The following is a 23,176-nucleotide window of genomic DNA, read 5'->3' as shown; positions in this document are numbered from 1 at the left end:
GATTTACAGATAAATCTGGGAGAATGCTGTTCACACAAAGGTCTCTGGAGGAAATTAATTCTGATCCCAGGGGCTGGTTCCCACTGGGCGCAGTGAACTGGCCTCTGAGCCACGTGCTGAACACCAAGCAGCCAAAAAAATATGTTTTAAGTAGCCGTGCTTTGGAGGTGCTGCCCACCCTCTGGCAGGGGAAAATTAGTCTGTGATTGTCTCATTACGGATTGTCCCATAAATCCCATGGGCATGCAGGACACCTGTATGTGCAGGATGCCTCTCCATCCCACCAGTACTCCCAGCACTGTGACTGGCCTTCTGCAGAGATCAGAGGGAAATATGGTTTCTCAGAGCTATAATTATTTTATCAAGTAAGCCTGCCTGCAGGAGGAAAATGGCAACCTGCAATTGAGTACCGTGCTGAATTCCACTCGTGGTGAAGCCTCTGCCAGACCTTTCTGCATAAACGCAGGCAAGTTACAGCAGTAGATGTCAGAGCTCTTCAGCCTACAGTTGATTATCAAAATGCTTTTTGTACCACAGCGTGGAGAAAGGGCAGCCTTTGGAGGCAGGCTGAGGAGAAGGAACTCCATCACTTATCTCAGCGACAAGTTCTGCTTTATGTCTTAACATCTGTATTAGTGGAGCACTAGGAAAAATCAGCTGAACGCCTGGTTTCTAATGAGGATGAGAAATCTCCTTGTAAACAGTCTTTTATTAAAAAGCTCATGGCGGGGGCGGCGGCAGGGGGCGGGGGGGGTGTGCGGAAATCTTAAAATCTTAACCACTGCCAACAGCATGCCTCCGTAACATTTTTGGTTGAAGTAATTTGGCCATTTGGCCTTGGCCAGTGCTTGCCCTGGCCTTTTTCCTACCTCGGAGAACTGAAACCCAAGAAATTAATGAGTTTGTGACACCCTGGAACAGCCTTGCACTTCAGGGGATGCATGTGGAGGCCCAGGCAAATCAAATTTTGGTTTGATCTCAGAAGCCACATCGTGGTCCCTGTTTCTGGGACGTCTCCATTCCACTGGGATTGTTGCTGGGATCTTTCAGAAGAGCAGCTGGAACTGGGACTCGGTTGCACAGCGTGCATGGACCTCGGGCACAGCCAGAGCTTGTATGGAGGAGATCTTTTTGCCAACCTGCCATTTATCCCCAGAACAAAACCTCTACCAGGCAGCTCAGATTAATTAATTTGATATATCTTCATCTAAAACGCAAAGGTTGAGATTAAAAGTCTTTCCGAGTTATCTCAGGTATCACTGAATTTCCATGACTTACTTGTGGCCCCTTCCGTGCTAGCCTAATGTATGTACTCACGTGCCGGGGGGGTTCGGGGGAGTTCTCAGCTAAAGGTATGACATACGTACATCCCTGCCGATTCCTAGGAGCAGCATTTCAGAAGCTCAGGACTGTGACCTGAGTTTAGACAGGAGCAAGCAAAGGGACCAGGTTACTGTTGGCTGCCTCCTGCTGTGGCACACACAGGAACCAGACTCATCCTGTGGGGCTGCTTCCTTTCTCCTAAGCCTCCCGTTAGACTGAACATTTGGGGGGAAAATCGTTATGAAGAGGAAACAGAAAAACTGAGGCAAAGCCACTCCTAACAGCTCTTTTCAGGAGGGGGCTGGGGAGACCTTAGAACAAGAATAACGGGGCGTTCTGCAATATTCCCACCACAGGGAAATCTGAGAGCATGAAGGTGCAGTTTATGCTGAGACACGCACTAGCATCCATGTGCATTACAAGATGCTGGTTTGGATCATGTGTTCTGTTTATATATCGCCTGGGGTGTCTGTCTCTGGAAAAGCTACGGCTGGAGCAAACACTAGAGATCATTCTGGATTTCTCTTTCCCTTAGCCAAGGCTGACTCCCAGAATTAGACCTAACCAGTATTTGTATAACTTGCTCTTAATCACCTACAGCTATGAAAATCCACAGCTTCCTTACACAATTCTAGTGCTGCAATATTTCAGGACAATGGATGAGTCCAACTGCTGTTGGACTGATAGAAATCAAATAAAATTATGAGGATGAGAGGTACAGTCATCCTATACAATAAAGATCTTTGAGAAACTGATACAGCATATAAAAATATGCTAATCTGGGGACTTGCATTAGTCTGACTCACTGTTAATGGAAATTTCTTCCAGGAATGGAATTGTATGAGTTAGAAGGAACCCTGGGTTCACAAGCTCCCCCCGGCTCCCCCAAGAAAAGGCATCAAGATCCTTTTGAAACTTTGGCAAATCTGCAGACACAGACATGTTATGGAGACTCAGAACTCCTCCCTGGGCGCACGTCAAAGGAGATCCTCATGTAACGTACACACTAAAATATAAAAAGCTGTATCTTGATATAAGCAGAATAATGGAGATGCAGGAAGAAAACAGGTGCAGATTAGCAACAGCTTGAAAGTAAAAGGTACTGAGTAGCAATTTAGATGCCACCTGTCCTTTTCTCCATATACTCTCTCTTGTTTATGCCTGGGACCTACTTTTGCCCATTCTGGTTATATCCCAAAGTCCTGATGCTTCATGGTGCTTTTGGAGAAGCACTGGCCATGCAGAACGTGGTCTGCTCTTCACTGACCACTGCTGTGGCTTCATCTGGAGAGCTGCTGGCAAGGGGCTGACCACAGCTCTGCCCGGGAGGGGGGCAGGTCTGCACCCAGGCTCTCCGAATTCCTCTTTGCCAGGTGTTTAACCCCTCAGAGCACGGCAGTTTCTGAAAGCCTGTGTCCTCCTTGCTCCGTGGTTAACAGTCTTTCTTAAGGCATTTGAAAAGGAACGGGAGAAATGAGAATCTCTTGGTAACAGCTGTGAACGGCTGAGACGTGGATTCTGCTGGGGAGAAGCTGCTGTTCGGGAGCATTTTCACTTCAATCCAACCCAGTCCTGGTTACGGTCTTGGAAAGAGCCGTCCTGCTGTGAGGACTATGGAGGAGCAGGAGATACTCACTGCCTTTTCCATGGATGTCTAGGACCTGCCGTACCTCTAATCCTTGCTTTTGTCCACGTGTTTGAAAACACTGTGTTTGGTAACAGGGCTTCATTTTCCTGTACTGGCTAACGAAAAACTCGGGCACTGGGTGCCAGTTTTAAGTCTGCTATTATCTTCACAGGGACACAAGCCCTTCCAAGGCTTTTCATGGGATGTGGGACTTGGGACCAACTGTGCAAGGCTTCAAGAGCACAGACGGCTTTCAGCCCAGCCCAGAAGTGTTTGCACTCCAGAACACGGTCCCGCGAGTTTGTTGGTTAAACTTCTGGAAACCTTGCCCCATTAAGAGGAGAGGACATGCAGACACAGCAAGGACCTCCCCAACCAGACAAACCATAGGGACCACAGACAGGCTCCACAAAGATCAAGAATGTTACTCCAAAAATCTTTTTTTCCAAAGTGAAAGAAAACTTTCTTTCATGAGAGGTAGCAACTGGCACCCACAGTGAAGAGATCAGCATTTGGATAGAAAAAACCCAAATTAAACCTCATCTTTGGAACACATGAGGAGCATCCACACCTTCACCTGAGTCAAGTGCTGTCACTTTTTACAGCCATTTTTTTCCCACTTTAAGGAGGGTGAAATCAGAGACATGACATCAAAATGTTTCATTTTTTTGCTGTAAAACTATTTTAAAAAATTGGCCTCTCTCCCCACAGATTAATTTTTCCTGTACTGCAGCTTTTCCCCCAACACTGATGTAATGTGAGTTCACGTTACCAAAGGCTGCTGGGGTTATACAATATATTCACTAGTCCTTCATCCCTGAAGATGTCAAGGAGAAAGAGGAAATGATGCTAAGATTCGCTGAGTACCTCGCTATTAAGGTATTTACCTCTGAAGTGGAGTATTTCCTGAATTAAGTGTGAAGGCAGTTAGGTTGCTTCCACTACAAAGCTGCCTCTTACTGAAGCCCTGAGCTGTTGAACACGCAGCTTGTTGAGTGTATGGCAGCAGAAGCTGTTGCTTAGCATTCAGGAATTTAGTTTATTCTAGTTTAAAAGTAAAAGTATCTCCTTTTAGGGTTATAGTAAAATAAAGTAGAATTAAATCCCTAAATAAATCTGTAATTGGATAGATTTGTGGGGTTTGAATGCCTTCTTTTCATCAACACGGATGGGCACATTCTTCAGTGCTCGCCAATCTAAATTGGTACCCCGAACGCTGCGGGCAAGCACACCTCCAGAGAGCAAAGGCTCAGATGATGGCCACGCTAGAAACAGCAACTGTGCAGAGCTCACCAGCCTTTCTGGGAATCTTGGCAACTCAGCACAGATACCAGCTGGACTAATGCAACTCTGTGTTCTCTGAAATGAGTTTGTATCTTTGCGTGGCCTTACCCCCTGTACATCTCACGACGGAAGATGACGGCACCACGCTGTGCCTTGCAGCAGGGAGAGCTCAGGCATTTACAGATTTTAGATCTGTAAGTCTGAGTTGCTCTGAAGTCCAACATCAAACAAGCCAGTGCACGACAACCAGAGACAGATGGATGGAGAAGTCCATAGCCCATATGTCTGTGGCAGAACTGATCACTCCGCTGTACACACTCACCCTCCAGTCAATGCCTGCATTTGGTCAGTGAATCCTGCCCCCCCGTGCTGTAATCACACCATCACCTATAAGGTTCCATGGTGCGCTGTGCTCAGCTGGCCACATTTACCCACCGAGGTCTGAAGTAGGCTCTGCAGGGCAGGGAGGTCCAGCACGTTCCTATGGAAGACAGCCAGCCAAAACCAACCTCCTTGTTAAAAACATGATCTGCTTTTTTCCAATTTGTTTTCCTTCAGGCTTCAGTCCCTTCGCCTTGCTTCAGCCGAAGAACCTGGGCCAGCCCCTGCTCCCACAGGTTGTCACATTCTACAAGGAAGAGCTTCTTTTGGGACAGAAGGGCCATCCCACCCCCCTGTGACACCGTCAACCAGCCACTTCTGCTAGCGTGTGCACTGCTGCTGAGGGTACAGCCCCCAGGATATAAAGTGTGTCTGACAAAAGACTCTTCCTGAAGTAACAACACCTTTTTATCCAGGTGTCCTTGGGAAGAAACGTCCCTGAGGAAGACTGGTACTTCAGCATGGACAGACCAACAAGAGATTTCTCCTGGGTGAAGGTGGTCCCTTGGGGCTCTGGGTTATGCCTGTGCTGAGCTCAAGGGGTTTTCCCTACAGAGCTCTTTGGTAGGGGAGCAGATGAGTGGCAGAGGAGCAGACAGATGAGATCCCAGAATATAATAGCAAGCTGCAAGTTCAGGGTCATCTGTGCACTAGGTGTCACCTGGCCTGCTTCTGCTACACTCGGAACGCAGATACTGGTGAATTTTCATAAAGAAGGGCTCTTTAAACCCCACATTTCCTGGCATTTATTTCAGGCTGAAAATAGTCAGTGCCTTTGCTTAGGTTGAGGTAACATCTCCACCTGTAAAAGCACATCATCAAATACCCAGTGTGTCTGTGCCGGCTGAGGCAACCCGGCTCTTGGTGCAGAAGCCAGGCAGCCACAGCAGGATGAGCTGCAGCGAGTCCATCCCTCCTGACAGACCCATCTCGTAACGCAGCTTTTCAGTCTGAGGCACCTTATGGTTTATTTAACACTGTGGCTCCAGCCTGGAGATGGCTTATTTGGGAACAGCAGCAGCAGCAAATGCATAGCTGGCTGTATCTCGGCACACAGTCCTGCCTCACACGGTTAGCAGCCGATTTACCAGCTCTCCTGCAACCCTTTGGTGACTCCTCACAGTCCTCGTACTGCAGCAACACGTCTATTATTTTGCAGAGAAACAAAACAGGGTGATGTAACAAGCTGCCCAAATGGCGCAAGCCGTGGGCCAGACAGGACGGAGCAGCAGAGCTCCTACCGCTTTCTCCTACCCTCAGAACATAAAACCTCCACATTAACCAGCTAGGATTCAACCCAAGTGCCCCATTCCAGTAATGGGGCTGGGAGAGATGGTCAGATGTACCCTACAACACGTCCTGTCTGTTGCAGGCTGAGCGCGGTGTGACCTGCCAGCACAGAGGGTTCCTATCAGTGGACATCTCACAGATCGGTACCCAGGGACTGACTGCATGCATCACCTTATCTCGGCTCTCTTTCCTGAAAGGCGGTGAAAGCAGCTTAACTACCTGTCATTTTCTTTATACTCTGTAGCCAGGACAGTGTCTCGTTTTGTGCTCTGGAAGCAGCAGACCCATGGATGCTAGAGTGCAAGAGTGCAACATTCTCACTGCCTGATGCCAGCATGCTGCGTTTGGTAGCTACGATGGCTCCCCCCTGAAAAACATCACGGTAGCTGCTCTGTGTGGGATGGAGGAAGGTGAATGATGCCTCACTGGACAGTAACTGGCATCAGTGGGAGCTGTCTGCCAGCAGAGATGCAGGCAGGAATCTGAGGAAATTCCAGAGTACTCAGCCCCGCACCCAGCCCTGCTCTGAGAGCATCACCTCAAGCCTTGGGCTGAAACTTGTACTGCCTACATATGAAGCCAGTGGGTTTCGGGTTCTGCTTTGAATGAATCTTTCTTCAGAAAACGTTTTAGGAAGAAGACTCAGCACTAAACTGAGAGCTATAGATGATCCATGTTGCTTCCAAGCCTGCTACTGGGGTCTCCTGTTACTGGAGACTCCCAAGGATGCTTGTGAACATGTCACATACCATGGCTGCTTTACTTGGAGAAACAGAACAGAAATTCAACGGTGGTCATGTCTCCAGTAAGTCTGATGCTTAGGGACTTCATCTTAGCAGGCCTACTGGTGGAGCAGGAACACGTTTTCTCCTTGGAAGGGTTAAGTTCTTTGCTGTCATGCTAATTATTCTGGTAGGTCAGCCCCAACCACCTCACCTGGCTGCAAACTCCCAGGCTGCCGAGCCAGGAGCCTCTTTGAAAAGTGTAATTTTTAACATCTCTTAGCAAAGCAAGCGCTCTGTTTGTCTTGGCAAGGAAGACCTGTGTATACACAGCTGGAGAGCTTGTTTTGTCTCTTAGTACAAGTCTGGGCTAAACCAAATCTCTAAAGGCTTTGTAAAAATGCTCTCTTTATTTAAAGAATTTTATACATTACAAGATGTCTCCAAAGTCTGCCCCTGCTCAGACCCCTTCTTTCCCTGCCTCTTCCACTCTCCCTCCTGTCCCCTCCACTACCAGGCACACAGTCAGGACAGATGGATTTTTCAGTTCCCCCTGGACATTGCTGGATGCAGAAGTTTCTTTAAGAAATTTCTAGCTTTCTTTTCAAATACTGCCAATGTTCGCATCAATTTATGAATCTCAGTATTTCAGAGCACCATGAGCTAGAAAAAAAGAAAGCTCTACGGACACACTTCTGGAGCTTGGGTTTAGGGGTTTAGGGGAAGGAAACTTGCAAAGTAGAGCCTTCAAAAGGGCAAAGTTGTTATCATAATTCCTTTCCCTAAAGAAAGCAATGCATATCTGCATGTGCATTAGAAAAAGGCAAGGAGAGGGCTAAAAAAATAGAGAACTGCAGTGCTCGACTGGTATCTGTGTTTGCAGGAGAGTACAAAGGAGACTGGAACAATGAAAGGTTAGTTCAGTAAACGTGTGTGGAGACTCTTAAAGAGCTTTCCCTTCCCTGCATCCAATAAATGCGAGGCTCAAACCACAGCAGAGGCCTTTTATGGGGCACCTGCACCGTTCTGTCCAGCAGACCCTTTTTCAGCCCAGGGCACGCTGCACAGTGTTTCGTCTGGCCGCTGTTCAGGCAGGGCTGGCTGATGCCTGGGCTACCGGAAACCAACTGTTATTCCTATCTCACCCTCTAAATCTTGTTGCCAAGAATCCCCAACTTGGAAAAAACAACATTAAAGGCAAGAACAGTCCAATCCTTGGACATGGAGTTAAACTGAACTAGCTCAATCTCGGGAAAGTGAGAGGCTAGAAAAACAGAGCATTTCCAGGGTGCTTTGATCTTAATCCTGGGAGTTTGCACATTGGCTTCATGTTTCAGTTTCATTTCTGCTCTGTGCCACTTTGACCCTTGCCAAAAATCATATCAGAGCAGTGTCGTGAGATGTCCATCTAAGCCAACAGGAAACGGAGAAATTCTGTGCCTCAGCCAAAACCTCAGTCGTACCCACGCTGCCCAAATGTAAATCTGATCTAGCCACTCAGCGCACGCTGGCTGGCTGAAGTACAGAAAAGCCACATGTCACTGAGAGCCCTATCCTTAGCTGGTGAAAACTGTGGTTCTTAGTGGAGCTGTTTCAATTCATACTGGATGAGCAGCTGGCATCGAACCGCGTGAGGTTTACAATAAACCAGAGCTGGCTTATGTTTCCCTTCAAAACATTTTTGCTAAAATAAGGTTCTTTCATGGAAAACCTTAAGTTCTGGTTATAATTTTCAAGGTTTTTCAAGTAAATATAGTACCAAACCATAAAAATAGTTTTGCAAAGGTTGGAATATTGACTTTCAGGGTTTCAGGTCCATGTTCATTTGAAAATTATAGGCTGTTAGCACTGGTGACATCATTAGTTTTAATTTTTGATGGTACATGGTATCGACCTCTTCCACCCAAAACTGGCGCCTGAAGCACACAGGACAGGTCACATTCAGGCAATAAACTGAGTTGCTGCAGGAATCTGATTCTTTACAGTGAGAGAGGCAGGAGTCTGAGAAATGGTCGTACTGATAGGGGAGCTGAGTGCTCGCCCGGCGAACTGCCGTCTACCCGCATCTGACGGAGCTCTGCGAGAGCTGGCCAAGTCCTTCAACCAGCACTTTGCATGTGGCCCCTAACTGCGTGTGGTCCGTAACTCCTTAGACATCGCTCCTCGGCAAGCGCTGCCGGGAGTCGTACTCGTGGTGCTGAGCAGGATCAGAGAAGACTGAGAGTCCTGCAAGTGCAGCTCAGGGTCAGTGAAGAGGAGCACCCCAATTAGCTGGCTGTGAGGGGGTGACTGGGACGGAGCCACCTCTCCTCATCGTGGCGCTGGGTTTTGCTTTTGCAGCACAGCTCAAGGCTTGCTGTCCACGCCCAGCCCAGCAGTCTGGCGCTGGGAAGAGGCTGGAGGGGACACAGCTGGGACAAGGGACCCCAACTGCCCAAAGGTATATTCCACGCCATTGACATCATGCTCAGCAATAAAACGTCAGGGAAAGAAGGAGGAAGGGGGGATCTAAGAGGGTTATGATGTTTGTCTTCCCAAGCCACCACTGCAGGTGCTGATGTCCTGTTTCCCAGGATTTGGCTGGACATCTGCCTGCTGGTGGGAATCAGCGAATCAATTCCTTATTTTGCTACTGCACACAGCTTTCACTCTCCTTATTAAACTGACATCATCTCCATCCATGAGTGAGTCTGACTCCCTTCTCTGTTCTACCCATCCCAAGGGAGAGGGGAGTGAGAGATGTAGGATGGGTGTTCGGCTGCTGGCTGGGGTCAGCCCATCACACTGGCACATTTGAAAACGTTGGCTCACGTTTCTTTTCCCTTCTCTTTTAGTGTTTAGGAAGGCACTGATGGTGTCACCTTCCCTTCATGAGGATGCTGTGGTAAGGGGCTTCCTGGCATTTCTAAGCCACTTGCATCTTACCAAGACAAGAAACAGGGAAATGCCCAAGAGAAAAATACCCTTTTTGTACTCAGCACGGGGTGGGGGGGTTACTGACGTTTAACAACCACCTACGAGGGACCACACGTGGAGAGGAGGATCCAGAGACACCGAAGAGCCGTGCAGTCAGTAGGCACTTTGCATCTGCGCATGTAATAACCAGGGATCTCCGGGAGCGCTTTGGGCACGAGGTTGTCGTTACAGGCTGTACCCTCAGGCAGAGGAATTGAGCAGAAATTCACACACAATCGAACCTCCTTAAGACACGCAGTTAAATATACAACTCCTGATCCTATGCTCCATCAGCGATAATATCATAAAAACATGTTCCTTACCTCTCTCACACTGGGGACCGGTGAATCCATAGACGCAAGCACAACGGTTTGGCCCAATGCATCGCCCTCCGTTCTGACAGCCGTTTTCACAGACAGCTATTTTGAAATAGAAAGAGGAATCAGCGATTTCTGCTCTCAGTGAAACCACAGCGTGAGACGTGTGGTGCTGGCAGGACTTGGAGTATCACCCACTTTGTGTTGTCCTCCACGCAGTGAACATACAGAGAAAAGTCTGATATTTTTTCCTGGAAAATGACTTCCTGTCTATGAATGAACCCGTTTATAAAAAGGCTATAAACTCTTATTTCACTTGAGAGGATTTCCTGCGCTCTGGAATCTCAGTTCATTCAGGTCAGCATTGGGATTTAAATGTCAAGGTCAAGATGAACTGATACAAATGAGAAACTGCAAATGCTTAACGTATGACAACAGTGAAATGTGAGGAGAGGAGGCTAGTCAGCCATCTAATCCCACGTACCCGGCACAGAGAACCAGTCTGGGCAGCACACAAGTGCTCCTCAATTTAACACCAGACCTGCTGCCCTCAGTGGCAAAACTGCAGTCAATAGCCTGGGACTGAAGTCGGAGGAGGCTGCTGATGCAGGTCCTGGGCTGAGGCTAAGGATGTCGGAACTGAGCAGGATGTCAGAACACTTCTGCATGCGACATGAGCAATTGCTGGTTGTGACAGATGCCACTGACCTCTTAAAGTCTCAGGAGCTGTAATGACTAACGAGAGGACTGTGACGGCACTTCCTAAAGCTCCACTCTCTGAACTGCTCGGTTGTCCAACACCACCGGCGCATTGAAGATGAGAAGAAGATAATTTTGTGAAAGGGGAGGTCCACAGCAATCTTGTTGGACACCTGAGCGTGGCCCTCACGGGTCTAGTGCCAGGCTCCGAGCTGCAGAGAGGCCAGGTACCGCTGCCTTCACAGCCTTCAAAGGCTACACCCCTCTCAGAGCCGAGGCAGCCGAAATCTGCTCTGCTGGGATGCTGCCAGTGGGACTCTCCATTGTTCCCCACCCTGCCAGTGATGTCTTGCCAATATCTGAACCATTATGAAAACTCTACTGAGGATATTATAGGTGGAGCTGGTAGCAGCACATAATTAAGGTTGCCTAGCACGTTCCATTATAAGCCCTGGGTTGCTGTTACTTATAATTTTCCCAAGCTTTAGCTGTTCAGAATGAAATTTTCCATATGGTGTGTCTGCCTTAAGTTGAACTTTTTGGAAAGTTTCAGCAAAAATGAATCAGTCATAGCTGAGGATAAGTTTAGGGGAAAAATGGTGTTTTGCCCATCTTTTAAAAAAAATCTCATCGAGTTCACAGAGAACTTTAGTGATTCTCATGAAATTTGCCTGGAAAGTTCCATTTGATCAGAAATTCTTTCAAAACTATTGTGCATACTTGCTTGCTAGACATTTATTAAAGATGAGTCCTAAGCTGTTTGGTTAATTCCACAATGTGCACGAGCAATGATTTTGAATTGCTAAATATCTTTCAGGAGAAACTAGGGGGAAAAGTTAAATTTCTCCCTACGAAAGGTATAGGTGCTTTGACAAAACAGAAAGCCAAGTCATAAAATGTTGTAAAATTTCTTTCAAAGACTATACTGAGGTTTTCTGACAGAAAGTCAGTGTTGTCAAATAAACAGAACTAAAAACTGAACCCCCCCAAATGCAACCAGGCATATTTTATAATAAAAAAAATGGTGGTGGGTTTGGGGTTTTATGTTCTTCTAATTGACAGAAGACTTCATTTGAGCTGAAATGAAGGCTTCCCACAAAAAGCCCACTCTCAGAGAATATACTGTTTCTCTAAAGCTATTTACAGAGAAATTATATCTAATATACATATATATTTGTATATATATGTTTATATATTTTTTACAGTGAAAATATATCCAATATATTTATATATAGATATAGATCTATACCTATACCCCCTAAAGGAGAGCAGGCTGACATTCCAGTGGCGAGGGGAATATAACGATGACATCAAAGAGCACGTCAGTGTGTGCAAGGTGACCTCTCCAGTCACTTGCCCCTCGGCTCGCCGTGGGGGCCGCAGGTACTTACGCTGCCCACAGTATGTCCCAGTATAGCCCTTCTGGCAGAGGCAGGACTCCTCGTTGCAGCTCCCACCATTCATGCATCTCACATTGCAGGTTTGGACTGTGGAGAAGAGCAGGGAAATGTTACACGTTGATGCAAGGAATTGGCTGTGACAGGAGGGGACCACCTCGCCTGCTGTGGATGTGGAAAAACTTCCTTGCCTCAGTGCAGAATCTAAGGGTGATGTGAAGGGTCTGGTTCCTTCAAGTTAAATTGAGAGATCACCGACTCCCCCTGGTATGGTTGGAGCCCATGGTATGGTTAAAGGTTTGCATTTTACTGAGGCAGAATTACCCCAAAGCTGCTTAAAAAGTAACTACCAGAGTCAGTTCTTTATTCTCTAGACATAAGGCATTTTTATTGCTCCTGTGCCTGGCAGTATTGAGCCGTTCGGATGGGGGAAAGCCAAGAACACGACGGACAGTGGGCAACCGGGAGCAATTTCGGGGATGTAATCCTTCAAGTCCACCTCATCCAGGGCAAGGAATCATTGTTATCTTAGGGCAAACAGTTTTTAGAGTAACATAAATAGACCTTATCCCGCAGAAAGCAAAGGCACACATCATTTCACTTCGTTAAGGAACCTGCCCTGATTAAACATCTGCAGCTCTGCCCTTCCTCCAGGACGACCTGCCGCAGCTCATGGGACCACGAGCAAGGGCACGTTTCCCAATAGCTCCCTTTCTTTGATAACTGTCATTCTGAAAAACTCTTTCTTTTAGGATACCACCCTTTCCAAATATTTTCATACCCTTTTTATTATTCTATTTTATTTTTATTGTTCTATTATTTTTATTATTGCTCCATTTTAAAAACATGCTTTTCACATTCTGGGCTCTCTAATCTTTAAAATGCCTTCATGTTATAAGACCTATGAGATGTTTGGGGGGATCGAATTTCTTTGGTGGAGGAAAACCATCAGTTTTTAAGGTATTTCTCTTCTTTTTACAATTACTATGTGGCATTATATGATTCATTTAATACAAGAGGGTCTTTTTAAGAAATCTGAAAAGAAAAGCACGTATCATCTATTCTGCGATGTTAGAGTTCAGCTTTCACACTAGATTACGACAGGCTGAATGTGACTAACGCACTGTAGGAAAACAATAGCAATAAACAAGAGTCGGGAAGTTTTATACTGGTGGAGACACAAAGGCAGTACTGGCTTTAACTGTTTCATCACTACTCAGTGTTTAAGGAACGTGGTATTAAAGCAGAAGAGCCCAAAAGGGGAGGTTTACTGCTAAACACAGAGCTCCAAACACAGGTCAAACAGCTTTCATTCTTTACTGAAACACCTGGAACAGTGCATTCTTCCTCTGTAAGATGGGACAACTCAAACTGCAAGTGCCTGAGGTTATAGCAAGTTATGTGAAAACTGTTTTTCAGCATGTACACCGCAGTCCACGTCTGCCAGGGGTAGGAGGGGCCGTGACTTGGCAGCTTGAAGAAGGTGGGTCTGGATAGTGCATGTGTGAGTGGATGCTCAGCTGTGGCTTGTCTCCTCCGTGCATGCAACATCAGTTCCAAGCAGGGAGGAGCTGGGGCCAGCGCAAGTGAAATGTCTGTCCAAAAGGTAGTAGGACTCAGAAGTGTCCAATAGGGATGATTATACGGTTGACGCCTTGTTCCTAGGAAGCCTGAAAGGAAGGAGGAGTGGAAAGAGAAGGCTCAGTGCTTTGCATTCGAAACGCTCGGCACATGTGCTGTACATTTAATCCATGCGTTGCTAGTGTGGTTTGAATTAGTCACGATGTCTACTGTTCTTCCTATTGCTCTACAGCCAGAGATCAGGCCAAATTTAGATGAAAGCTTAATCATTAAAGAAACTAAGTTTGAGGCTTCAAAGCATTGCCCAGATTGTCAGACGTGAGACCAGTTTCTCTGGGAAAAGGCACCATTTCCAGCACACGCTTACCCTACACCCCTCACTACAATTAATCAGCCCTGGGAAAGCAATTACATCCAGCAAATCTGGGAGGGATGCCCAGAGACAGAGGTAGCAAGGAAGTGTCTGTCTGTCAGAGCTGTCCATCTGTCAGATCTCTTCCCTGCGCAGCATCCTGAGCCTCGCACTCAATGCATTCAGCAAGAGGTAAGGTTTAGCGAAGCTAAGAAATTTTGGAAGTTCAAGGTCTGGACGTAAGAAGAGCCCTGATGCTCATCCAGAAACTTTCTAATTAATTGGCAAAGACTATTTCTGGACCCGCACAGAGCTGGTCCTGTTTCTTAATTCTGCCATGATCCCCAAAGCCCTGAGGTCCCATCCCCATCTGACTTATCTCCAAGGCTGGCACTCTTGGGACCCCCTGCAGATTGGGAGCACAGAAGAACATCTTTCAACCAAGACTTTAAAGGCCTGTTACACTTTGTCAGGATCTTCCAGGGTAGCAGAGACCAAAGTTCTAGGAAAAAGAGAATGACAGCTCGCCCTAGTTAGCTTTTCCCATGATCGGATCAGGTTAGTTCTACATTTTATTTTAAAGGATCAGTGGCTGCAGCTGTTCCGCCAGTCATCGGCAGTGGGGTGTGCAGGCAGGTTTGCTGTCTGCTTACTGACCACTACTATCTAAACAGTCACTTGCAAATTACTCCTAAAATATCTTCACTCCCCGAAGTAGGAAACCAAGCTTTTTGTTATGACAAAGAGAGGCAGAGTGGCTTTTATTGCCTCTGGAATGCATAATTTGTCTGCTTTACCTCCCTGAAGCATTCACGATAAATACAGATCCAAACAGCCCCACAATGAATGCCAGATTTGATGAAGCCCCTGCAGAGGAACCCACCCCCCTCCAGCACACGCTGAAATCCACCCCAGGCTCAGGGGAATGCCAGGTCTGTGCCCAAATGTATATACTGCTTACAGCATTCCTTGCATTCCTCCCTGATTGCTAACATATGGATCCTTGCTAGAAACCTTTGTGTCTCCAGCACCTTCCTCTCCGCAAAGCCCGGGGAAGGTCGGCGGAGCAGCACACACAGGCTGCGGTGCTGAGGACTTGCTGGGGACACCGGTGGGGCTGCAGCACAACGTGGCACTTCGGAATCAGATTCTGGGAATTGCCGCCTCCAAGTCACACCCTGAATGTGGTTTTGAGGTTTGGGGGGGCTAGTCCCCTGGCCTTCGATCCGATGCCTGCAAGTCACTGTATTAACAATAGCTTGCCTACAGATGGGCAATTATGGAAAATAAATTTCTGGGTTGTCTCTAGCAGTGGCCATCTGAGACCTTAGAAGACTATAAAATCGCATTAATTTCTGCATTTTACATAGGGGAAAAGCAGCCTTCTTAAAACAATACCGTGCCACAGCTCTCTTTCTTGTCTGGCAGGATTTTTTTCTGCTGGAGTGTTCGAGTAGTGGCATCACGTACGGGTGGACTGCTTATACAGTTTGGTGCAAATGGTCACCCAGTATTGTTGCCCACACCCGGAGCCCCGGAGTGCCGGCCAGCCCCATTTGCACACTGTTCTCACTCCAGAAGTCCTTTCAGGCAGACCCGTGGGCTCGTGTGTAGCCTGCGTTGACCCGGAGGGGTCTCTGTGCTGGCTCCCAGGAGCGGGGGTGGGAGGGCTTGCGGGACACCCCCATCCAGCCTCCCCACACTGCAGGCTGGCTGTGACTGTCTAGCTCAGCCTTCAAACCCCCACAGCTCTGGTTACCTGTCCTGGCACTGCACCACCCGCCAGTGTAAAATCTTCTTCACGCCTGAAGATCCCAAGCTTGAACATCCCCCGCGGCAACTCGTGGCCATCGACCTCTGTGACATGACCACTGACACATATCCAGCCTGGTGTCTACCACAACTCCCAGGTCCGCTCCAGCAACACAGCCCAGTGGAAAAAGAGGCACAGAGGAGCAGTAATTCCCTTCCAGACAGTGCACAAGACCATTAGCTATCAGGATTTAGGCTTGAGCAGGAGTGGTTTCTGTGCAGAGCCACATGCTGCAGGGTAACAGAGTGGTTGCAGGATCTGGTCTTGAATGCATCCTGCAGGGATTAGCAGAGGGGTATGGAAATTGCTTTCTGGATGTGCCTGTCACTGCTGAGTCCTCCACAGTTTGTTTTTCAGAAACCTAAGCCACCCAGTCCTCTTCCCAGAACTTTGCAGATTTTTTTCTCCTGAAGGTCTGAGATGGGAGAACAAAGCAGAAAAAGCAGCAATGCCATTTCTGCATTCCCAGCTCTGCCAGCAGGTAACTTCATCGTGTCAACTGCAGTTTGCTAAAAACATGGGGCAATTCTCCCCGACATCCAAATCACAGCCTAAGAAAAACTTAATGGTTTTTCCATTGGAAAAAAACGTTTATTTGGTTAACAAAACCAGTGACAGATTTAATTCCACTTCAAAGAACAGCCGGGATGGATGGACTCTTTGGCAGCAGTGTTGCTATTTGCTGCTGTGAGACGTGGTTTCTGAGCTGTATCCCATAGGATTTCTCATACCAAAGTAGCAGAAATTACAAGCAGGCAGCCAGTTTTCTCCAGGTATCAGGGGCAGTGAGGACCCTTAGTAAAAGTGCCACAAGAAATGAAAGATTTTGTGACTACTGACCAATTCAGATTAGAACCTGGCTGTCAAAACACACAATATTTCAGAGATGCACAGAGAGACATTTCCTTTCATTGTGACTGTGAAACATTTAAGAGAGCACATAACTCCTCTGGAGGGAGGAGAATCACCAGCAATGTTCTCTTACCTCCAGCTGAGCCACAGTTGGGAGAAAGTTGTCCATTGGAGCACGTACACATGTTTGGCCGTGAACAAAATCCATCACCGCAAGAATTCCTGCAAATTGCTGGAGGAGGAGGAGGACACAGTGATTAGCACAACGTTCTGGTCTGTGATCTTGCTCACAGATGTGTTTTTGGCTGCCAAAAGGGTGTGAATTCATCTCTTGTAAGAAAAATAACCTGGGAAGGAAGCTGGGGCACCTCTTGAAGAGCCTGGTCAGAGCGACAGTGGGAAGGACCCACTTGCTCACTGGGAGTTCCTGGAGACACCTTCCTCTTCCCACAGGCTACGGCTGGTCCTGCTGCCACGCTGCTTTCTCAGCCAGCAGAGGACAGGGAAGACATATTTCACTACATTCGCCTGCTAAAAATGTTTCTCAGCAGAGACAAGTGATGTTCACACTGAGCCAGGTTGTTCTTTTCCTTAAAATTTTTGTGTTTCCCTGAAGCATTTTGCAGTCTATGGTCTGGCACAGAGGTAACTGACTGTTAGGGAGGTGCATCTCCTGTTGAATGAGGGGCTGAGCTGAGTCAGCCCGAGATGCATCAGCAGGATGCCTTCGCATCAGTCCCCATCCTTTCTTGCCCAGGACCCCTGCTAATCTCTTCCCCTTCCTGTGCCATGGGAGCCAAGAGCAGAGCTGGCAGTATTGTTCCACCTGTGTAAGCAGAGATTTTATTAGAGCCCCATGAAAGTATCTCATCTCTGTGTGTTTTATAAATACAATTACAACACACAGTCCCCTGAGGACCTCCCGCCCAGATGGCATGTTTTACAGTTATGAGAAAAGTCAGCAGACAACCCTGAATGTCGCTAACCCCGCATGCCACGGAGCAGCTATTTGGCTGTGAGTTCTTTAACCCTTCGCTGCAGCCAGCATTAAACTCAAGCCTTGCAGCATTAAACTCAAGCCTTGTATCCCCGGTGGGGCATCTGCTGTCCCAGGGATGGTGAGGAGCACTTTGTGAGTTTGCCTTTCTCTTCTCATGAGGAAAGGAGAGGGTGTAAATGTCTTACCATCACCTGGGGTGAAGTCGGATGCATTTAACTCTTGAGACATCAAGCCTCCTCCTTGCCCTTCTCTTCTGAGCGAGTAAAATGCCATGCTTGGGGACTGGTTACTCATCGTGTGCCAGGACCCATCAACTGGCCCCATCACTTGTAATACAACGGAGACCATTTCCTCTGAGAGGAGAGTATTTGCAGCTCTGGGATCAGGTTTGTACCCGACCAAACGCAGGTACAATTACCCCTATTGTCTCCAATAAGAATCTCATTTATTTATTCCTGAGCTGACTTACACTTCCCATAGGAGCGTCCTCCAAAGAGCAGGCTCCTTCATCTCCCTATAGCTCATGCCTCTAGCCTACCAAAATGCAAAATGTCAGCCCCTTAATGGATTTTGTAGGTGTATGTCAGCACTTCAGAGTCCAATAATGCTCTGCTCCAAATAGGAAAGCTACTGGCCAAAAGAGAGGTGTGATTTACCTAAATCACCATCCTGCTTTGGGTAGCCACTTGAAGACAGATGCAAATTCCTGCGGACACTGTCTCATGACATCACGTTTGCGATGTCAGCATCTAGCTGTTGTTCTAGCAACTATTTCATCTATACAAGCAGCTCTAAAATAACTTTCTCAGGAGTCACCAAGAGCTTTCCTGTGAGGGCTAACCTTCTAAAAGCAGGCACACAAACTGTCAGGCAATGGGGAACGCAGTGGCGATTTGGCAAAGGATCAAAGGCCACGCACTAAGGGGACCAGTCGCAGCCACCCTGCTTCCATTGCAGAGAGGAGAACTCCCAGCAATCGCTGCTCCTCTCCCAGTGGATTATGAAATGTTCCGTCATCTGCTGAAGTGTAAGAGACGCATTCCTTCCCACACGGCAGTTAGTTCCCTCGGTGCCCTTAATGGGAAAATGGATACTCACGGACAATGCACTGGTTCCCTCCAGGCAGCGTTTTCCAGCCGGGGCAGCAGTAGGAGTGGAACCTCGAGCCACAGACATTGGGTCTGAAATTTAAAAACAATTTTTTTCCTCTGTTTCTGTGCAGTGCCATTGGATAAATTCAGCATGTATCATCGCTGTAGGAGAGCATTTGAATAGCTTCTTGTGTGACATTTCTCTGCCAGACTCCGTTCCCTCCCTGTGAGCCTGTTTAGTTCCCACCAAAAGGAGCCACCATACGTTATTTTAATTACTGACTTCTGACCTCCCTGTGCAAAATGCTTTGGGGCTTTGGTCTTACAGTGACCATGGGACTAGGTGGAGGAGCGAGGAACTGAGGCACAGGCAGGTCTGCCCTGCCACGAGGCTGTGGCACGGGACTATACCCACGGGGTTAGACACCGTCAGCTGGAGACCTGCATTTCCACGTGGGATGAGAGAGGTACCAGCCAGCAGAAAACCCCAGAGACACAGGCAAGAGAAGGACTTGATAACCTGGATGGGAAGAGGACAGCTGTCCCTCGGGAATACAGCTCAGCAGTGCCATATGCATAAGGTGGACAAAGTCCTTCTCTTCCTTTCTGACTCTTCAATTACGAAATTCCTCCACACTCCAACTCGTCCCTCAGACAGGCTGCCCATGCTTTTGTCTTCATTTGTTGGATGGTTTAATCAAATCACATAGGAAAGACAGCAGGAAACCCAGCCCAAGCACATACCTCAGCATGCCATTCACACCATGCTGTGCTACACATCTGTGCGTGAACCAACAGACTCCCCAAGAGAAATTTTTGAAAGAAAACACGAAAAGCACAAACCTAGATAATGTTCATACTCTTGTGATGTCGTCAAGCGCAGAGTCACACGAGCCCCTTGCAGAGATGCCAGGGCTCTAACACAGGATCAGACAGAGGGGGGAAGGCAGGAGAGGTAAGTGCAGACGCAGAGCTTAGACCTTGCCTGGACCCTGGCCAGCAACCCTCCAGCCTCTTCTTTTTGAAAAGCATGAGAATTTGAACTAAAATCACCAGCAAAAGAGCATACACTTTCGAGGTTTTCTAGCGAGTAATAATCCCCACTGTTAAAACTCTATGCTTTATTATGGGGTCTGAGTCCGTCCAGCTTCTAGTTTCAGCTGTCGGATCTTCTTATATCTTTACTTGCTGAATCAAAGAACCATTAGATATCAAAGACTCTTCACTCAGTAGACCCGTATAGGTTGTTACACAGCCAGTTAATTTTTCCTTTGATAAGAGAAGGAAAATATCAAATTAGTTTGTCAGGATCTATTGTCCAAAATGTCTGTATCCTCATTCTAATTTTAATTAAGTTTTACATCAATCACTTCAGCGGAGTGCCTGGGGCTGGGGATAGGAACTCTCATCACCACTGCACAGACAGGACAGGGTTACGAGAATGAATCAGATTTGGCATTTCCTGCTGTGCAGTTTGGGATGTTCCTGAAACACAGGAGCTTCCCATCTGAACACAAGGAAACTCCATCTCACTGTGAGCGACTGTGTACTGGAACAGCAGGTCGCTCAGAGAGGCTGTGGAGTCTCCATCCTTGGAGGTACTCACAAGCTGTCTGGACGTGCTCCTGGGCAACCAATTCTAGCAGTCCTGCTTGAGTAAGGTGGCTGGACCAGATGAGCTCCAGAGGTCCTTTCCAATCTCAACCACACCGTGATTCTGTGATCCCATGTTCACCGTAACTCATTTCATTGTGAAATACACCTCCACGACTACCTGCGTATCACAGCTACATGTAGAAACAGCTCTAGCTAGATGGTGCATGGGAACAAATTTATGGATTTGGCAGACTGGAGCCTGATTTTTAAAAACTCCAAAAGCATTGGTTGATCTATTTCAGTTTGTTTTAATTCTGAAAATATGTTGATTCATCCCTGATCTTCAATTAGATCAGCAAATTAATTTCATTTTCCAGGGAATGGTCTCTTTTTATTTCCCTGTTATTCTGCCACCAGCAAGGAACGTGCCTAAAGGCAGGTACCGCCTCAGCTTCCCTCCATCCCTGTAAAGCAGCATCCCAACCACTGCCTGTGTACAACTATGGATGTTTCTACTCCCCTCCCACGTCACGAAGTGCCTGCTGCAGGACTTGCTTGTCCCGCCTCACATCCCCAGGTCTCTGTTACAGTAGGTGCGTCATTAATCTGTTTTCCTGAACTTGCCTTTGTTTCTGCCTGGAAAATTTGCCTGAGTGGTGGGGACCTTTTTTTTGAAGATTTTCTTCCTCTCTGTTGCAATTCTCAAGTTCCTGCAAGTTCCTCTCCAGTTCTCAAGTTCCCACCGCGAGCCAGGCGTGGGAAGGCGGAGGGTGCTGGGATGGCTGAGCACCCTGGGCACCACAGCCAACCTCAGCAGCACTCTGTAGGGCCCACCCACCAGATTCCAGGCTGGACTTTGGCAAGAATTTGTAGTGCTTTAGGGCAGCAGATTCCTGTTCTGGCTGGGAGAAGGCAGTGGATCCCAGAACACCCTGCATCAGTAACCCAGGCACACACGAGTCCTCCACCTTCAGCGTGATGGCAGAAGGCGCATGGGGGATACAGCAAGATGAAGCATCCAGACAACGTGCGTGCAGAAAACACAGCCAACAGCAGATACGCAGCAGACAGAGCCAGGATGCACAGCAGACATAGCAGAAACCCAGTGTACGTACAGCAGTCCCACGGAAGGCACATGGAGCACGGCCAGCAAACATGCAGCAGAGGCAAGGCAGGGGCTCAGCAGAAGTGCAGCACGTGTGCAGACATAGGCAGCAGATGTGCAGCAGGCATGCAACAGGCACACAGATGTGCAGCAGATACACCGCAGGTGTACCTTGCCAAAGTGGAAGAAGCAGAATGCTTTCCCTTGGAAAAAGGAACTGGGCAGCGTTTGCGTTAATGACAAAAGCACTGAGCTGGACTGCAAGCAGACTCTGAGGAACTCTCTACTGAGCAACAAAGTTCCCGTGTAAAAGCAACCTGAGCTTCTACTCTTAATGGTGACTAGAAGATCCCTGCACAGCACAGACCACGTTGGATGACTTTCTGTGCAATCAAGGGTGCTGCTCTGCTTCCCCGTTCTAATTTTCCCAGAGCACACAATGACCTGCGTAGGAAACCACCACAGCTGTTTTTCCATATGACCTGCTTTTGCCCGGTGCTAAGTGGAGCCTCCTTCACCAGCCCTGCAAACACAGAATCGAGGGCTCTGCTAAAATCATTTGGTGCTATGGTTGGAGGTGGAGAGTACATCTGTATTTTGATCTCAAAAGCGCCTACATTTTCCAAAAGCCTGGGCATCTGTTGCTTCTGCTGTGCCTCGAAGTTAAAAGGAGACCTTGAATACAGAGCTGTTTCTGCTCATACAAATTAAGGTTCCCTGCAGATGGGGGAACATCTTGGGTTGCAGTTCCTGGTTGCATTAGGATAAAACGCAAAGCTAGCTAGTACTGCCACTGATATTCAAGTATAAATCTCCAGTTAGAGGTAGGCATACGGCTGTGGTTGGCATGAACGGCGAAGAGCAGCCCACCCTGAGCAGATGGAGGTCCTGCAAAGCCTAAGTTTCAGCCCTCAGGTTCCCAGCATGCGGGATGGGTGGATGGATGATCTTTTTTTGACACAAGACTCCGTGCAAGGTGTGGGCAGCCCAGACAACTCATAGCCAGGCACCAAATATTGCAATTTGGCTTCCACCTGAAGCTGTTTGCTGGCCTCTCTTTTTCAACACATGGGTGTGAACAGCTATGCAAGGAAGGTGGCCACTAGTGATCTTCACACCCTGCCCTCGGACTGCTTCAAGCCTTGTTGAAGATGAAAGAACATCATATAAGCATTTTATCAGGCAAAAGATTAAGAGGGGTTTTTTTCTGATCAAAATCCATGAAGGAAGAGGTGTCTGGCATCAATCCCATAGACTAAGACAGAAGGAAGTGGAAGATGAATGAAATTGATAACGAAGTGGGTATTTTTAACTATGGTGGCAAGTACCGTCTCTTTCTGAAAGACGGTTGGCCAAGGATTTCATCAAGCTCTGTGCAGGGGTCCTGGAAGAGGTCCTGGGCACCCTGTTACACAGTAGGCTAAACTACAAAATCACTATTGTTCCTCCAAAACTGAACCTTTATAAGCATATGCTAAAAATTAGCAGAGTTTCAAAACAAAACATGGGGAGAATCCATTTTGAATGGGTTGAAATTAATGGTGTCACACAAATGACCTAGAGGGAGAATGAAATTAGATTCCAAAGCAGTAACTCCATCAGGAGAATGCTGTTTTGCAAGAAAAAAAATAACATCTTCAGCAAAGTAGTGACAAAATGGCTTTTTAAAATTAACAGCAGTTATCTCAGTCCCGGGGAATACAAGCTGGAAACCCACATTCTCATCAGCAAGGTGTGGATAGAAGGCGTCTCATTTAGCTGTTAAACAGAAAACAGCAACCCTAGTTTGTA

General features: G+C 47.4%; 1 protein-coding gene across 1 annotated transcript in view; it reads right to left on the bottom strand.

Annotated features, from left to right (window-relative positions):
• Positions 1 to 23,176, bottom strand: part of LOC102057796 (fibrillin-2) — a 109,747-nt gene that overhangs the window by 71,515 nt on the left and 15,056 nt on the right. Inside the window, exons 3-6 of the mRNA XM_027801398.2 lie at positions 18,692 to 18,774; positions 16,727 to 16,825; positions 11,990 to 12,085; positions 9,906 to 10,001 (exon numbers count right to left, since the gene is read on the bottom strand). Of these exons, the coding sequence (XP_027657199.2) occupies positions 9,906 to 10,001; positions 11,990 to 12,085; positions 16,727 to 16,825; positions 18,692 to 18,774 (374 nt within the window). The remainder of the gene's footprint in view (positions 1 to 9,905; positions 10,002 to 11,989; positions 12,086 to 16,726; positions 16,826 to 18,691; positions 18,775 to 23,176) is intronic.

Source organism: Falco cherrug, chromosome 4, assembly GCF_023634085.1.
Source record: "Falco cherrug isolate bFalChe1 chromosome 4, bFalChe1.pri, whole genome shotgun sequence".
Classification (NCBI taxonomy): Eukaryota; Metazoa; Chordata; class Aves; order Falconiformes; family Falconidae; genus Falco; species Falco cherrug.
This window is presented reverse-complemented; position numbering and strand designations above follow the sequence as displayed.